The following is a 15874-nucleotide window of genomic DNA, read 5'->3' as shown; positions in this document are numbered from 1 at the left end:
CTCTTGTTACCCAGGCTGGAGTGCAATGGCGCGATCTTGGCTCACCGCAACCTGGGTTCAGGCAATTCTCCTGCCTCAGCCTCCTGAGTAGCTGGGACTACAGGCACGTGCCACCATGCCCAGCTAATTTTTTTGTGTTTTTAGTAGAGACGGGGTTTCACCATGTTGACCAGGATGGTCTCGATCTCTTGACCCTCGTGATCCACCCGCCTCGGCCTCCCAAAGTGCTGGGATTACAGGCGTGAGCCACCGCGCCTGGCCCCGTCTCAGTTTCTTTCTCCATCCCTCTGTTAAATGTGGCCCTTTGATATCTTTTTTTCATGACTAAACAGCTCTCTGGTTTATGTAATTTTTAGTTTGGAAACTCCGTAAAATCGTCACCTTTGAAAACCTCCTCTCAGGCTGCTTTGGCAATCCTGCCTGTCTGCAGGTCCCTGAATACACAGCCAGTGCTCTGTCACATCTGTCCCTCGCATGTGTGATATGCATCTGTGGCAACCCTCACACCCACATACAAGCATACACACGGGCCTGGCGGGGGTGTGCGTCCTTCAGAATTTGGGGATCACTTGTGTGTATAGTCAGCCTCCTTGAGAACAGGGAGTTGTCTAATTCAGCATTTGTGTTTATGTTCAATTCCTGGCTTAGGGACGGGTGGGCAGGTGAGTAAAACAACTTGTCACTCACATTATAAAGGAGATCATCACGAAGAAGCTGGCTGCCCATTAGTTGGCCCCCAGCATTGCAGAGCCATCCTCGTAGGACTAGGGTGCATTTCTCCACTTTAAGAGAAATATCATCTCTGAAGAATAAGAGTGCTCTGAAAAAATTTATGAGACATCTACTCAGTTCATCTTGTACTAGGGTTCCTTGATATCATGTTTTAATTTACAGTTGCCAAAGATTTATTTCCAGATATGGCCAAAAAAGGTGACACATGTATTGGGTTCATTTAGAGAACACTTTTATCACTAAATAAGGTGATGTCAGGATAATGACAAATTCACATGTGAATAATTTTTAGGCTGTAAATATGTTTGTATTTCAAGATGCGAATTTGGTTTTGATGTTTGTTTCTTCCCGGAGTCAGTTTGGTCTCCCAACTCAGGTTGGTGTCTGGTAGTTTCAGTGTGTTTGCAGTGTTTGCTCTCTGATTTTCAGGTTGACTTTGATCAACTTCAGGATAATTTATGTCAGATGGAGAGAAGATGCAAGGCTTCATGGGATCACCTCAAGGCAATTGCAAAACATGAAATGAAGCCAGTTTTAAAACAACGGATGTCAGAGTTCCTGAAAGACTGTGCAGAGCGAATTATAATTTTAAAGATTGTCCATAGAAGGATAATCAACAGGTAAGTGGATTGAGAACTTATAAAAACATCAATACAATGGTATATTATACTGCAAAATTAATAACTGAAGGCTAAATTTACAGGATTTTTTTTGTATATTGTTGGTACGTAGCAATTACAGTGATGATACAAATGTTTAACAGTTTCATGGATACTTAATTGTTCTTACACAATAATATAATGCCATCAAACCTCACAGCTGGAAGGAATCTCAGAAATAATTTCATCAAAAATCCTACCTATAAGGAATTGCACCTGTAAGATTCCTAACAAATTGAACCCTGCATCTCTAGATCTGCTGGAAGAACTTCACCTATAGAGAGGACACTCCCTTGCAAGGCAGGTCTGTGTTAGAAAAGTTCCTCCTTTGCCTGATCTGCAGCTGGTCTTTGGAGGACCTTCCAGAAATGGATCCTACAACAACTGCTCTGTGTCACAGCCTACCTGAGTGAGGTCCAGGCTCTATCACACTACTGTCCTCTGAACCAGTTCTCCCCAGAGTCATAGGATCCAAGAGCACCCTGGAGACACTGGTTACCTAATAGCTGGTAACCAGAGGGATCATTTTAGTCACACAAATTAGCCTAAATACTTATATTTTATATAACTATATCCAATCTTCCCTCCAGGTCTGTTACATAGGTAAATTCATGTTATGGGGTTTTGTTGTGCAGATTAATTCACCCAGGTATTAAGCCCACTATGTAAGAGTTATCTTTTCTGCTCCTCTCCCTCCTCCCACCCTCCACCTTCATGTAGACCCCAGTGACCTTGTTTTTCCCACTTGGAGAATGGGGTCTGGGACCCATAGCTGTCCAGGGTTGTGCCACCAGAAAGTAGTGGCAGCCAGAAGACTAGAATCTGGGTCTTCTAACTTCCCAAGCCAGGACATTTCCTGCTATGTGCTAATATTCTCATCTTTGCTTTGTCACAGAGCACAATTGATGGATCCTCACCCATTCTTCCTTCATCCCTCCCTTCCTGCCTTTCCCTTCTTTCCTCACTTCCTTCTTTCACCTTCCTTGAGCCTATAAAGAACTTTTTAAAACCTGATACTTTTATCTGCACATAAGCCCTCTCCCAGCTTGTGTCAGTTCTGCCTTAATAATCATACTCCCTGGGTCTTCATCCAGACCACTAAGAAAATGGCAGTAGTTTTTAAATGTTGGACAGGGCAAAAATAAGGAGCAGAATCTTCCCTCCAGGTTGACAACTATCTGTTAATCAGTTCTTTTAGAATGTAATTGTTCAACTATAAATCTCCCTGACTGTACTCTATCTAACTTTCTGACTGTACTGCCTTCCTCAATGGAACTTTTAGGAGACTTTGTCAGATTTCTTGCTGAAATCAAAGAAGCAGGGAATGTGAGCTGGTTTTGCCCTCCATGCTTTGTATGATGCAAGCAATTCCCAATTTAAAACACACACACACACACACACACACACACACACACACACACACACACAGAGAGAGAGAGAGAGAGAGAGAGAGAGAACCAATTATTATTTGGAATGTCATGAAACGAGTAATTTTATGAACGTCTTATAAAGCTATTGAGCCTGGTTACGTTACCCATTTTATCCTAGACATATAAAAACTCAGTTTGGTGATAGTTCTATTTCTTAAGCTATAAAGTATTTGCTCTGATTGTCCCATTCTCCTTGGTAAGCTGGTCACCTGGATGATGGCTGCCTCTGCTTCACCTGTCCACATCTCACTGGGGATGACCAGGAGGAACCAGAAGTTCACTGTGGTTTTGGTGTGGGTAGTAAAAGGGGCTAAAGGGAAGTGGCCAATCCAAAGTATTTAAACTGTAGAACCCTGGATTCAAATGAAGTCTTTAGCTGAAGCCCTGTATGTAGTACTGATTAAAACAGAACTATCTTGTTGAAACTGAGATGGAGGACTGGGAGCCCAAGGGCTGTGCCTTACTTTTCCTTCCCCCTCCCACCAACAGTCCTCAGGATCATAGCTGTGATTTTTTTTTTAACTTAATGCATTGGGAAACTGAGGCACAGAAAGAAGAACCCTAGTTCAGGGCTTTATAGCTGGTAACCAGTGGGATCATTTTAGTCATGCAAATTAGCCTAAATACTTATATTTTGGCTTCAGATCAAAAAGTTTCAATTAAAACCTAGTTTTTGAAACTGTTTCTTGGCTAAGAAAATTTTGTTCTGGATGTTCAAACCTGCATTTATTTTAACTTTTATTTTAGGTTCAGGGGTACATGTGAACGTTTGTTACATAGGTGCACTCATGTTATGGGGGTTTGTTGTCCAAATTAATTCATCACCCAGGTATTAAGCATGCTAGCCAATAGTTACCTTTTCTGCTCTTCTTCCTCCTCCCACCTTCCACTCTCATGTAGACCCCAGTGTCTGTTGTTTTCTCCTTTGTGTTCATAAGTTCTCATCCTTTAGCTCCTGTTTATAATCGAGAACATGCAGCATTTGGTTCTCTGTTCCTGTGTTGGTTTGATAAGGATAATGGCCTCCAGCTCCATCCATGTTCCCACAAAACACATGATCTTGTTCTTTCTTATGGATGCATAGTGTTTCATGTGTATATATACCACATTTTTTTAATCCAGTCTGTTATTGATGGGCATTGAGGTTGATTTCATGTCTTTTTTATTGTGATTAGTGTTACAATGAACATTCATGTGCATGTGCATGTGTCTTTCTGGTAGAATGATTTATACTCCTCCGGGTATATGCCCAGTAGTGGTATTGCTGGGTTGAATGAAAGTTCTGTTTTTAGCTCTTTGAAGAGTCACCATACTGCTTTCCACAATGGTTGAACTAATTTACACTCCTTCCAACAGTGTATAAGTGTTCCTTTTTCTCCACAACCTCACTGCATCTGTTATTTTGTTAGTTTTTAATAATTAACCATTTTGACTCGTGTAGGATGGTATCTCATTGTGGTTTTGATTTGCATTTCTTTAATGATCAGTGATGTTGAGCTTTTTGTCATATTGTTGTTAGTCACATGTATGTCTTCTTTTAAAAAGTACCTATGTCCCTTGCCCACTTTTAATGTGGTTGTTTATTTTTCTCTTGTAAATTTAAGTTCCTTAAAGATGCTGGACATCAGACCTTTGTCACATGCATAGTGTGCAAAAATTTTCTCCCACTCTATAGGTTCTCTGTTCACTCTGTTGACAGTATGTTTTAGTGTACAGAACCTCTTTAATTAGGTCCCATTTGCCAACTTTTGCTTATGTTGCGATTGCTTTTGATGTCTTTGTCATAAAATCTTTGCCTGTTCCTATGTCCAGGATGGTATTGCCTAGGTTGTCTTCCAGGGTTTTCATAGTTTTGGGTTTTACATTTAAGTTTTTACTCCATCTAGAGTTGACTTTTGTATATGGTGTAAGGAAGGGGCCCAATCTTCAGCATTTGGCTAGCCAGTTACCCCAGCACCATTTACTGAATAGGGAGTCTTTTCCCCATTGCTTGTGTTTGTCAGCGTTGTCAAAGATCAGATGGTCATCAGTGTGCGACCTTATTTCTGGGCTTTTTATTCTGTTCCATTGGTCTATGTCTCGGTTTTTGTACTAGTACCATGCCGTCGCAGGTACTGTAGCCCTGTTGTGTGAAGTCAGGTAGCGTGATGCCTCCAGCCTTGTTCTTGCTTACAATTGCCTTGGTAATTCAGGCTCTTTTTTTGTTCTGTATGAATTTGAAAACAGTTTTTCTAGTTCTGTGAAGAATGTCTTTGGTAGTTTAATAGAAATAGCATTGAATATGTAAACTGCCTTGGGCAGTATGGCCTTTTTAATGATATTGATTCTTCCAATTCATGAGCATGGGATATTTTCCATTTATTTGTGTCATCTGATTTCTTTGAGCAGTATTTTCTCATGATAGAGATCTTTCAACTCCCTGGTTAGCTGTATTCCTAGTTATCTTATTCTTTTTGTGGCAATTGTGCAGGAGATTGCCTTTCTGATTTGGCTCTCAGCTTAACTGTTGTTGGTGTATAGAAAAGCTAGTGATGTTTGTACATTGATTTCGCATTCTGGAACTTTGATGAAGTGATCAGGTGAAAGACCTGAGATGATGGCGTGTGCAAACAAAGATAGTTTGACTTTCTCTCTTCCTATTTGAATGCCCTTTATTTATTTCTCTTGACTGGTTTCCCTGACCAGAACTTCCAACATTATGTTGAATAGAAGTGGTAAGAAAGGGCATCCTTGTCTTGTGCTGGTTTTCAAAGGGAATGCTTCCAGCTTTTGGCTATTCAGTATGACATTAGCTGTGGATTTGTCGTAGATGGCTTTTACAATATTTTGAGGTACGTTCCTCCAATACCTAGTTTATTGAGTGTTTTTAACATGAAGAGTGTTGAATTTTATTGAAAGCCTTTGCTGTGTCTATTGAGATAATCATGTTATTTTGTCTTTGATTCTTAAATGTCATATTAACCTTTCCTTTTATCTTATTGTGCTCTGTGGATGTATAGACCCACCCACTCACTCCTGTAGATCCATTAGGCTACAGTTGCACTGTGAAAGGCATAGAGAGGGACAGGGGAGAGGAAGAGAAGAAAGCTACCTTAGTCCATTCTCATTCTGCTATTACAGACATATCTGAGACTGGGTAATTTATAAAGGAAAGAGTGTTAATTGACTCACAGTTCTGCATGGCTGGGGAGGCCTCAGGAAACTTACAATCACAGTGGAAGGGGAAGTAAACATGTTCTTCTTCACATAACACCGCAAGGAGAAGTGCTGAGGAAAGGGGGAAAGCCTTTATGAAACCATCAGATCTCATCAGAACTCACTATCACAAGAACAGAATGGGGGAAACTGCCCCTATGATTCAGTTTTCTCCACCTGATCCCTAAATGACACATGGGGATTATGGGAACTATAATTCAAGATGAGATTTGGGTGAAGACAAAGCCTAATTATATCAAAAGTTTTCCTGGAAAACCTAGCAAACTACAGCAATGGACTGGCATTCTAGGGGGAGAGATAGGCAGAAGACAAACACCAAGACTGGTGTGCCATTGCCCAAAGTCCACCCCTCCCCATTCTGGGCCAGACACGCTGCTCAGTGGCAGGCTTGAGTCAGAGGCAGATGATAGAACCAATCAAGGATGTTTGACTTGTGCTTTGAAGTACTGGTTAGGGAGGCCAGCCTGCCCACAACCACAAGATCTTCCTATCATGTATTCTAAAAGTTACAAACTCAACTGACAAAAATTCTTTAAAAGTTTTACTGCCTCGAAGTTTGAATTCCCTGTGTATCAAAAAACAATACTCTAGAAAGTGTAGGATAAGAAATCTTGGGTTGTACTTATATATAAAATAGGACCCAAAAAGTTGATATATTAGAAGGAAGTGAAGTGGTTAGCTAACTGTGGGCTGATGGATTCTCCCCTCAAATCTTCCTGAGTACAGATCTTGAATAATTGTTATATTATGCTATCCTATCCTAATATCATATCTTATATCTAATATATAATGGCAGGGGGTAATAAGAGCTAGGAAGGGGAATTAAGGGTATAAATGGCTAGGTAGTGACTAAAAGGTGCTGTTTTACCCAGGATGGTCAGGGAAGGCTTCTTAGAGGAGGTGGTATTTGGCAGAGATCTGTGAGATCAGTGAGAGCCATCCATGTAGCTGTCAGTGGGGAAAATGTTCTAGACATGGGGAACAGCCGGTACTGGACACCTTGTTGGGTCTGTCGTCCTCCCCTGTGGAGTGGCCTCCTCACCCCTCCCCAAGGCCCAGCAGGCTCTCCGCTCCTCAGCCTCATTGTCCCTCCAGGGCTCCTATACACCACACACAGTGTCTGGGGCCCCGAAATGGGCTTATTCAAGGAACAACCAGGAGTCCAGTGTAGCTGGAGTCATGAGAGATGAAGTCAGAGAGGTGATGGGGCCAGTTGCCCAGGGCCTAATTTGGAAATGCTGTTTTTAGTTTATCCATGTGTCTGTCCATGGACATTTGGGTTGTTTCCACTTTCGGCTGTTATGAGTAATGCTCCTATGAACTTTGGTGTAGAAGGATTTGTGTGTACAGATATTTTCATTTCTTTTTATGCAAAGGAGAAAAATTGCTAAGTTATATAATAACTCTATGTTTATCTTTTTGAGGAACTGCCAGATCATTTTCTATGGCTGCTAAACCATTTTATGTTCCCACCAGCACTGTAGCAAAGGTTCGGTTTTTCCACATTCTCACCAACATTCATTCTTGCCTGTCTCTTTTATTACAGCCATCCTGGTGGGTGTGTGTGGTGTCTCCCTGTGGTTCTGATTTGCATTCCTTAATGATGCTGAGCATCTTCTCATGCATCTCTTGGTCATATGCATGTATTTTTAGGAGAAATGTCTATTCAAATCCTTTGTCCATTTTTTATTTGTCTTTTAGTGTTGAGTTGTAAGATTCCTTTATATATTCTGACACAGTTACCTTATTAGACACAGGACTTGCAAATATATTCTCCCATCTCTTGGATTGTCTTTTTGGTCTTGATAATGTCCTTTGAAGCCAAAGGTTTTTAATTTTGATGAAGTCCGGTTTATCTACTTTGGTCGCTTATGCTTTCGGTATCATATCTAAAAACGTTAATTCAAAGTCATGAAGATTCCTAGGTTGTTTTCTTCTAAGAGTTAGGTAGTTTCAGTTAGCATTGTTTAGGCCCTTTTACTTTAAATGCAAATTTATGTTTACTTCATTATTGTTCTCAAAAAGAGTAAGCTAGTGTCCTTTATTTTTTTAAAATCCATATTCAAACTGTACAAGTAGAGTAATAAAAATTTTTTGTCCATAAATAGTGGTACATTTACATAATGTTGTTTGTTCCATGTAAAGATTTCCCTCTGTCTCCCACTGTGTGTTCTTTCTCATTTCCTGATGACTTAAAAATTGGGTACTTTCTTGCTGATGTAATTTCTTTTACAACATTTTAAATAATGTCTAATAATTTTTATTTACAAATTAAATAGGTAAAATAAATTTATTTTCTGCTTATTTGGTGTTTCCTAATTAAATTAAGATTATATGTAATATTGCAAGAAAATGTTTCAAAATGTTTACTCAGAAAACAGCATCTATTTACAAACTATAGATTAACATGTTATTCATAATATGTTCATGTCTACTTTAAGTATTCATTCAAAAAAATTCTAAGCCATATTTCTTTATTCCTATTCAATTCTCATATAATCTAAAAATGGTGCAATATTTTTTTCTAAAATACTACTTTGACATTTTTCTTACAAAAGTTTTACATATACGTTTTAGAAAAATGTTAAAACAGATAAGCAAAGTGAAAAAGTAACCTGCTGAAGTCCTACCTCCTAGATATTACCTCCATCAGTGGGAAAGTGAGTTGAACCTCTGTTTGCATTTTCACTTGAGAAGACTCTTTAAATTCAAAGCCCCAGGAATGAAGGACAATGTCTTCTTACTGAGAGTGTGGCTTATGGGTTTCTTGTTATTATTATTATTTATTTTAAGTTCTGACATTGGTTCCTTACTGAGAGATTTTGAACAAATAATTTTTGTTCCTTAAAACTGAAGTCATTGCCATTACTGTTTTTCCCTTGCAGATTCCACTCCTTTTTACTCTTTATGGGTCATCCACCTTACGCAATTCGGGAAGTGAACATAAACAAATTCTGCAGGATCATTAGTGAATTTGCACTAGAGTATCGCACAACCAGGGAAAGGGTTTTGCAGCAGAAACAGAAACGGGCCAACCACAGAGAGAGAAATAAGACCAGAGGGAAGATGATCACCGATGTAAGTTTCACACAGTCCCTCTCCTGTCATTCATTTTTAAAGTAAGATCAATCAGAAATCCTCCCCACAGTTAGGAAGCTGTGCTTTTTTTTTTTTTTTTTTTTTTTTACTATTGAAAAAAATTCCCTTTTTAAAAAAGTGCTCTTAAAGTACTCCTCCACCATTTCTGTGAAAATCTGCTATGTAACAAACAAGGACCTAGGTGATGTAAAGTTAAGAACGTATGGCTAGAAGAGGAACATGGAAGCCATTTGGTGTGTTGCATGTGGCTGATGACATTCAATGTTTAATTCTATTTTTGTCCTCTGTGATGTGGGTAAAGTTGGAAGAAGACAAGAAAAATGTAGAAGATAATGCCACTTATCATAGAAAGACAAATGTGCTGATTGGGCAATTGATTTATGCATCATAATGGTTCTGTATACCCAGCCAGTTGACACATGGACCCCTCATTTTGGGCATCTGAATAAACTGATGTGATTGCTCAAAGTTATAATCTAATGGCTTCTCAGATGTCCCTTGAATCACAGGACATCAGGGTGGAAAGAGATCCCAGAGGACAGTGAATCCAGTAAGAGTTTCCCTAGAGCACCTTGGGGCGCCCCTGCACACTTACATGTCTCCCCTGCTTTGAGGCTTTTTCCCCATCTCTCCTGTCTCAGCCCCAAGCCCGCCCAGGTCTTGGGGGGCAGTGGATATTCAGATGACAGATGCTCAATAACGTGGAGGGTGAAGGGATGCATGAAGATGCCAGACACCAACAGAGATACATAGTGCAGTTTCCTTTTCCTTAATGTGCCTTTATGAAACATAAACCCAGGCTGGTATCTCACTAACTTCATCTGTTACTGTAAGGTCAGTTCCAGGCAAAAGGCTGCAATTTTCTGGGAATCCTCCTTTAGTCACTATTTATTCTTTCTTGAGCAGACTTGATGATAATAAAGTCGTCTTATTTGATATTGACAGGTCATATTTGGAACCTGTTGAAGGACTCTATGATTTTTTTTCATGGTTTGGATTGGTGCCCATGGATCTCTCCCATCTGTGCATGCATTTGAGTAGCATGCTGACTTCTGGCAATATGTAATGCTGCCAGAGGGAATGGAATGAGAAAAGGATTAAGCCACAGGGTGTGCCGTCACCTGGGCAGTTACATGCTTCAACTGAACCCTAGTCAGGCAGATTTTTTGCGGGGAGGAAGAAAACCAATTAGGAAGACCTTATTGAGGCTGCCCTATGTGCACAGATATGTGTGTATGTAGTAGGCCAAGCAGCGGACACTTGGTTACTGCTCTCTAGAAGTCCACATTCCTGAGGGTATGACTTTACGGGGAAAGCCAGATGCATTAAATTACCAATTTTGTTGTAATTTTAAGAAACTTGGGCTAATCATTTCTCTTAATATCCACCTTTGCGTAAGCTCCTTGTTTTCTTGGAATTGTCTGAACCTTTAGGAAGTGCTCAGGTCACTTTTCTGCAGAAGGAGCCCTTCCTACAGCTCTACCCCCCACCCAAGCAGTGCAGAATTCCAGTGCCATCAGCCAAGAGTCTTCTGTCTCCTCTCTTGAAATTTGAGTTCAGTAGGATCCTTAGCCTCTTGGAGGACAGCAACTCAGGAAACATGTTAGGCAAGCTGTGGCCCACATTTTATTCACCGTATTATTTTTGGAACGCCTAAAAAAGAGATTGCTTATTTTTGTGACTGTAAGACACATTGGAGGGTGAAAAATACAAGCCCAATATGCTTGTAGTTGTGTGGGCACATCAAAATTTCTTGCTAAATTCTTGAGATTTTTTTACAGATCCCTCTAATTTTTAAATTCTGTCTTTCTCTGAAAACATTTGGCTTTCCCAATCATAAACAGAGGTGAATGTTTCTAGAGTTTGATTCAAAAATATTTAAATTCCCATTAAAATCTGGATAGTACAGGCTTGGTCAGGCTTCATTCTCAGTCTAGTCCATGTTTTTAATGGCCAAGGTGGCATCATTTATGTGGAAAGATTGCCCTCTGCAGGAAGATTAGGATATTGTCCCTTAAGGAGAAATACACAGCCTTGGATTTTTCCAACTCTCAATTATTAAGGGCTCATTGTGTGCCTGGCAGTGCCCCGGACACCAAGGAAGATGTGAATATAAAGAAAGACAAGCTTATATCCCAAGGTCATCACAAGCTGTTTAAAAAATAACATATACACAGCTTCAAACCACTGAAAACAAAGCCAGACAACAGACTTAGAATCATGGACCTCCTGAACATTGGAGCTGGAAGAAATTTTAGAGAAAACTGTTTGTAGTAAGTCACCTTGAATGTACCTGCTGAATAAAATGAGGATGCAAGTGGTGGCATTTAGAGATAAGAGGTGTGAGGGTAAAATCTGCAGACCCCACGCACCAGCTCCTGAGTGCCTATCCCTCTTCTCCCCCTGTTTCTGGATCTTCAGAAGGCTTTCTTTCTCATCATCCAGAGGTCCCCCCAGGCTAGGATCAGTGAGCACCTAACTTCTCATCCTGTGTACAAAGCTGTTCCTAGAGGAAATGGTGACACAGACAAGGCAACACGAGGCAACTACATCCTTTCTGCGGTCATCACGCTCCTGATGTGGGCTGCGAGAACCCAGGCTGGTCCCCCAGGGCTCCCACGTTGGAGGGCAGCAGTAATCCTGGGTGATACCCTTAGCCTCACTCAACCCCAGCTTCCTCTCCTCTAGAAAAAGAATGATTATTAATTTTAGGGATGTTGAGAGGGCCAAGATTTTATATATGTAACACCTTAAACATGGGCGAATTGCTGGAAAAAAATCCCAACCATACAGGTTATATAAATAAACTGTATGTTTTTTTTGTTTTTTAAAGAAGAGAGTAATGGGACAGGACTGTTGTCTCTTGTCACAATGCCATTTGGGTGAGGCAATGTGGAATGTGATGAACTGGAAGCAGCAGTCATTTTGACTTCCAAAAGTGTAGTCAATTCCCAAAACACTAATCTGATTTGCTGGCCTGGCCCTGTAACCTCATGGACACTCCTAAATTAAAGGTGTGTTTAATTTACAATCAAGAGATTGACATGAGTTTTCACTCTAATTCATTTTAGAAAAGGGATATTTTGTTTAAAGTCACTTAAAGACGTGTATCTAGTGCTACAGTAATTAAAAGTCCGGAGAGTCAGTTCAGGTGGCCACCATGAGAAACAGGTGAGATGTTGAAACAAAAGTTAATGTCATGCTTCCGAGGAGGGAGTGATGTGAACAGGCTGCTGGAGCAGTTGTCCTGCTTGTCCTGGCTGGCCTGCATGTGGAAGGAATAGCGGTAGCCCAGAACTGGGACCTGGGCGGGAAGGGATCCTGCGCTCTGAGTAGGATGGGAGGGCCAGCGGGTGACAGGTAGAGCCTAGCAAACGGAAGCCAGTCCACTTAGAGAGGCCTTGGTGACTGTCGGGCAGTGATGGGTCCATAAGGACGTGCCTACCCAAGCCATATGAGTCACAGAGCAGGACACTCCCAGCAGGTTGCAGAACTGCAAGTGAGGTCTGTGGTGGTCAGGGAATTGGGTAAGCTGACTGTTAACCTCAGGGCCAGCCCCAGAAGATTGGCCCAGGGCCCCGTGAGTCCTTCCTGACTCTGGTTACAGGTAATCTTGGAGTTCATGCAAGGAGTGTCCAGATGAGGACAGGAGGGTGGGGCCTGGTGGCTCCCAATTCAAGAGGATGTGTCCTGGTTGTAGTGACCAATTTATTTACTTGGAATTTTATGTGACATCGAGATGATCTCTTTGCCGACTTCTGTGCCTTCTAAGAATCCCTTCTGTCTTTTCCGTCCCGTCCTGTCCCATCCTGTCCTGTCCTGTCGGGTAGACTGATGACGAGGAGGAAGTTGAGGTATGACCGTTTATGAACATGAAGAATGCCACATTGACCGCCTCCTGTATGCCCTGGTTTAACCTAACATAATCAGCATGAAGTGTTAGCACCGTTCAGTGCTTTAAACGATGCATGGACATTTTCTGGTTGGTTTTCGTGTGATCACTAACCACCCGGCAGGGCTCTCATCATGCCACGTGTGCCAGGGACCGAAGGGTTAAATGCATTTTCCAAGCTGTCCCTGAGCCCGGCTAATCAGTAACCATGTCACAAGTGGCAGGTTTAGCAGGTCTCTCTCTGCTGCTGGAAAAGTAGACAAGGAAATTTCCTTTGGCAACTTAAATACGAGAACTGGATTCTGGAATAACCACATAAAGAGTCCTCATATCAAAGAGGAAGTGGGGCAGTGGCCAAGGGCCAGGCCAGAGCCTCTGTCCCCAGCCAGTAGGCAGCCTCTGATGTGTGCCCATTTCCTCTGCTGGTCTTAATGGCTCCCTTGGGCCAATGTGCATGCAGTGTTGGATGGCAGGGGCTCCTCCCCACACCCTGGATGCAGGAGTGAGAACCAGAGACCAAGGGGGAGGGGCGCTAATTGGCCCTGAAAAATGAGGAGAGAGCCACGTAGATGCTACAAGCCACAGATGTGTCCCCAACCCTGTTGCTGTGGCGGAGACACTGGTGAAAAAGGAAGCCAGCAATCTATGGAGCTGTTCTTTGCAAATGTTCTTCTGACTTTTAGTTCTTCATCCAGATGTTTGGTACTGTGTACCTATGGCATTCCAGCATACTTCTTTTAAAATATATATGTTCTGACTTTTTGTTCAGTTAGAGAAAATCAGCATAAATTCTTGTGTCTTGTTTTCTGGGCCCTGACACTAATTCTTTTGGGGCCCTTGACAAGCCACATATTCTTGGAGGGCCTCAATTTCCTTTTTCATAAAAGCAAGGTGAGACTAGGTCTAGAAGAATTCTTCCCAACTCTTAACATGCTGGGCTTCTGTGATTGAATCCCACTTCTGTAATTCTACCATCATCAGTGATACTTAAGAAAAATATAACTGCTTCCTGACACTAAGTAAAAAAATGAAGCTCAATATGCTTGGTTAACAAGGATATTTCATTTCAATTCTCATATCAGGGCTTTGGTGTTAGAAACACATTTGGCTTTACCTCTTCCCAGAGCCAATGCCAGTTGCTCCTGGCAGACAACCTTTGAGGGGATCTGAGTGAGTGAGAGAGACCCGCTACAATGGATGAGTGGGTGGTGGTCCTTCTGGGCCAGGGGCTTTTCTGTCTCATATTAGATCTTCCTGTAGGCACAGATGTTTTGTCATTAGTTAACAACCTCAGTGACTTCCATAATGAATGTGCTACAAACAAAACAAATAAGACAGAGGAGAGGAGGTTTGCCTTAACCACGGGTTTTAGAAGCTTGAGTTGGCTTTTTGCGGAGTCTCCCTCACCTGCTAACTGCCCCTTGGTTTTGCAGTCCGGCAAGTTTTCCAGCAGTTCTCCGGTGACCCCGAGCCAGCCGCAGGGTCTGAGCTATGCAGAGGACGCGGCTGAGCACGAGAACATGAAAGCTGTGCTGAAAACCTCGTCCCCTTCCGTGGAGGACGCCGCCCCCGCGCTGGGCATCCGTACACGCAGCCGAGCAAGCCGAGGTAACTCCTGGCCGCGCAGGGCTCGTCTTGTCTTCTCAGGTTGGTCACTCCAGTGGGGCCTGGTCCCTATCGCAGGCTGCAGTCGGTGGCTGCGACTGGCCCTCAGCTCCCCAGGAATTCCACTGCTGACCTAACCACACACCTTCCTTCATTAGCATCTTCGTGACTCACCTTCAATAGCTTTGTCTCAAAAGCAAACACTCCCAATGAGAATACTTCAGTTTACACAGAGAGAATCCTTACTGGGGAGGCCTCCTGCGGGAGAGATGGCGTGGGCAGACTGCAGCCTGCAAGCCAAACCCAGTCTTCCCCCTGCTTTTAGAAATAAAGTTTTGTTGGGACACAGTCATACTTATCCATTTGTGTAGTGTCTGTGGCTGCTTTGGCAGAATTGAGCCACTGTGACAGACACTGTACAACTCACAGAGCCTAAAACTACTACACAGGGCAAGGTTGCCAGCCTCTGCATAAAGCATGACCCCTTTGTCCCTTCTTTGCATCCTTAGGGAGAGACAAAACTGAAACTTCCAAATGGCAGACAAGTTCCAGTTTCCAGATTTGCTTTTATCATTTGAAAGGATTAAGATGCATTTTACATCTGTGAATGTTTCCTCGTATTTCCCTGTCTGGCCCGATAACCTGTTTACCCTCCTAGGTTTCCTCTCTGCCTGCAGGTTGAAGGCCACACCATTCACACAGTTCTTGGAAGCCCCCTGTAGTCAGGTGCTGTCCTGTCTCCCAAGCTTGGCTTTCCCTCATCCTGCAGGGTCACCACCGCATTTCTCAAGCACCCTGTGCGTCCCAGAGTCCCCGCTGTTCTCATGCTGCTCCCTCAGTTCAGGATGCCCAATCCTCTGCCTGCCCCATTCCCATTCACCTCCAGAAACCTTGTCCTCCAGGCACTGTCCCGATCACCAGGCTGCTCTTTCTCTTCCATGCGCTCCAGAGACTCCAGTTAGACCTACTAAACATGGTGAGCTTTAAGGAGAATCAACTGCTGGAGACAGGCATTCTTCTCTCGGTGTTTGCTCAGCACAAGCTATGCCTGCAGCTGGAAGAAGCCATCTAATCTTGTCCAAGCTAGGATACTTTGGAGTGTGAAAGCGGGTGCTAGTAGGAATTATGCTGGGGAGCAAGTAAAATGGCATGCCAGGTAAACTGGTTTATGGGTTGCCATACACATCACAGAAATGCAGTAATGAGTGAATATAGCACCCGCCAGGCTTTTTCATAGGCTC

General features: G+C 42.4%; 1 protein-coding gene across 12 annotated transcripts in view; it reads left to right on the top strand.

Moving 5' to 3' along the window:
* FHOD3 (formin homology 2 domain containing 3) overlaps positions 1-15874 on the top strand; it is a 490075-nt gene that overhangs the window by 460817 nt on the left and 13384 nt on the right. For 8 of the 12 annotated variants that reach the window (XM_032245410.1, XM_032245418.1, XM_032245417.1 and 5 more), the window contains 4 exons: positions 1162-1352; positions 8923-9115; positions 12967-12990; positions 14462-14636. In XM_032245410.1, coding sequence (XP_032101301.1) covers positions 1162-1352; positions 8923-9115; positions 12967-12990; positions 14462-14636 — 583 coding nt within the window. The remainder of the gene's footprint in view (positions 1-1161; positions 1353-8922; positions 9116-12966; positions 12991-14461; positions 14637-15874) is intronic. The other 4 variants (XM_032245416.1, XM_032245415.1, XM_032245419.1 and 1 more) reach the window with 1 other exon arrangement.

This window comes from Sapajus apella, unplaced genomic scaffold, assembly GCF_009761245.1.
Source record: "Sapajus apella isolate SASKATOON/1434 unplaced genomic scaffold, GSC_monkey_1.0 scaffold57, whole genome shotgun sequence".
NCBI lineage: Eukaryota > Metazoa > Chordata > Mammalia > Primates > Cebidae > Sapajus > Sapajus apella.
This window is presented reverse-complemented; position numbering and strand designations above follow the sequence as displayed.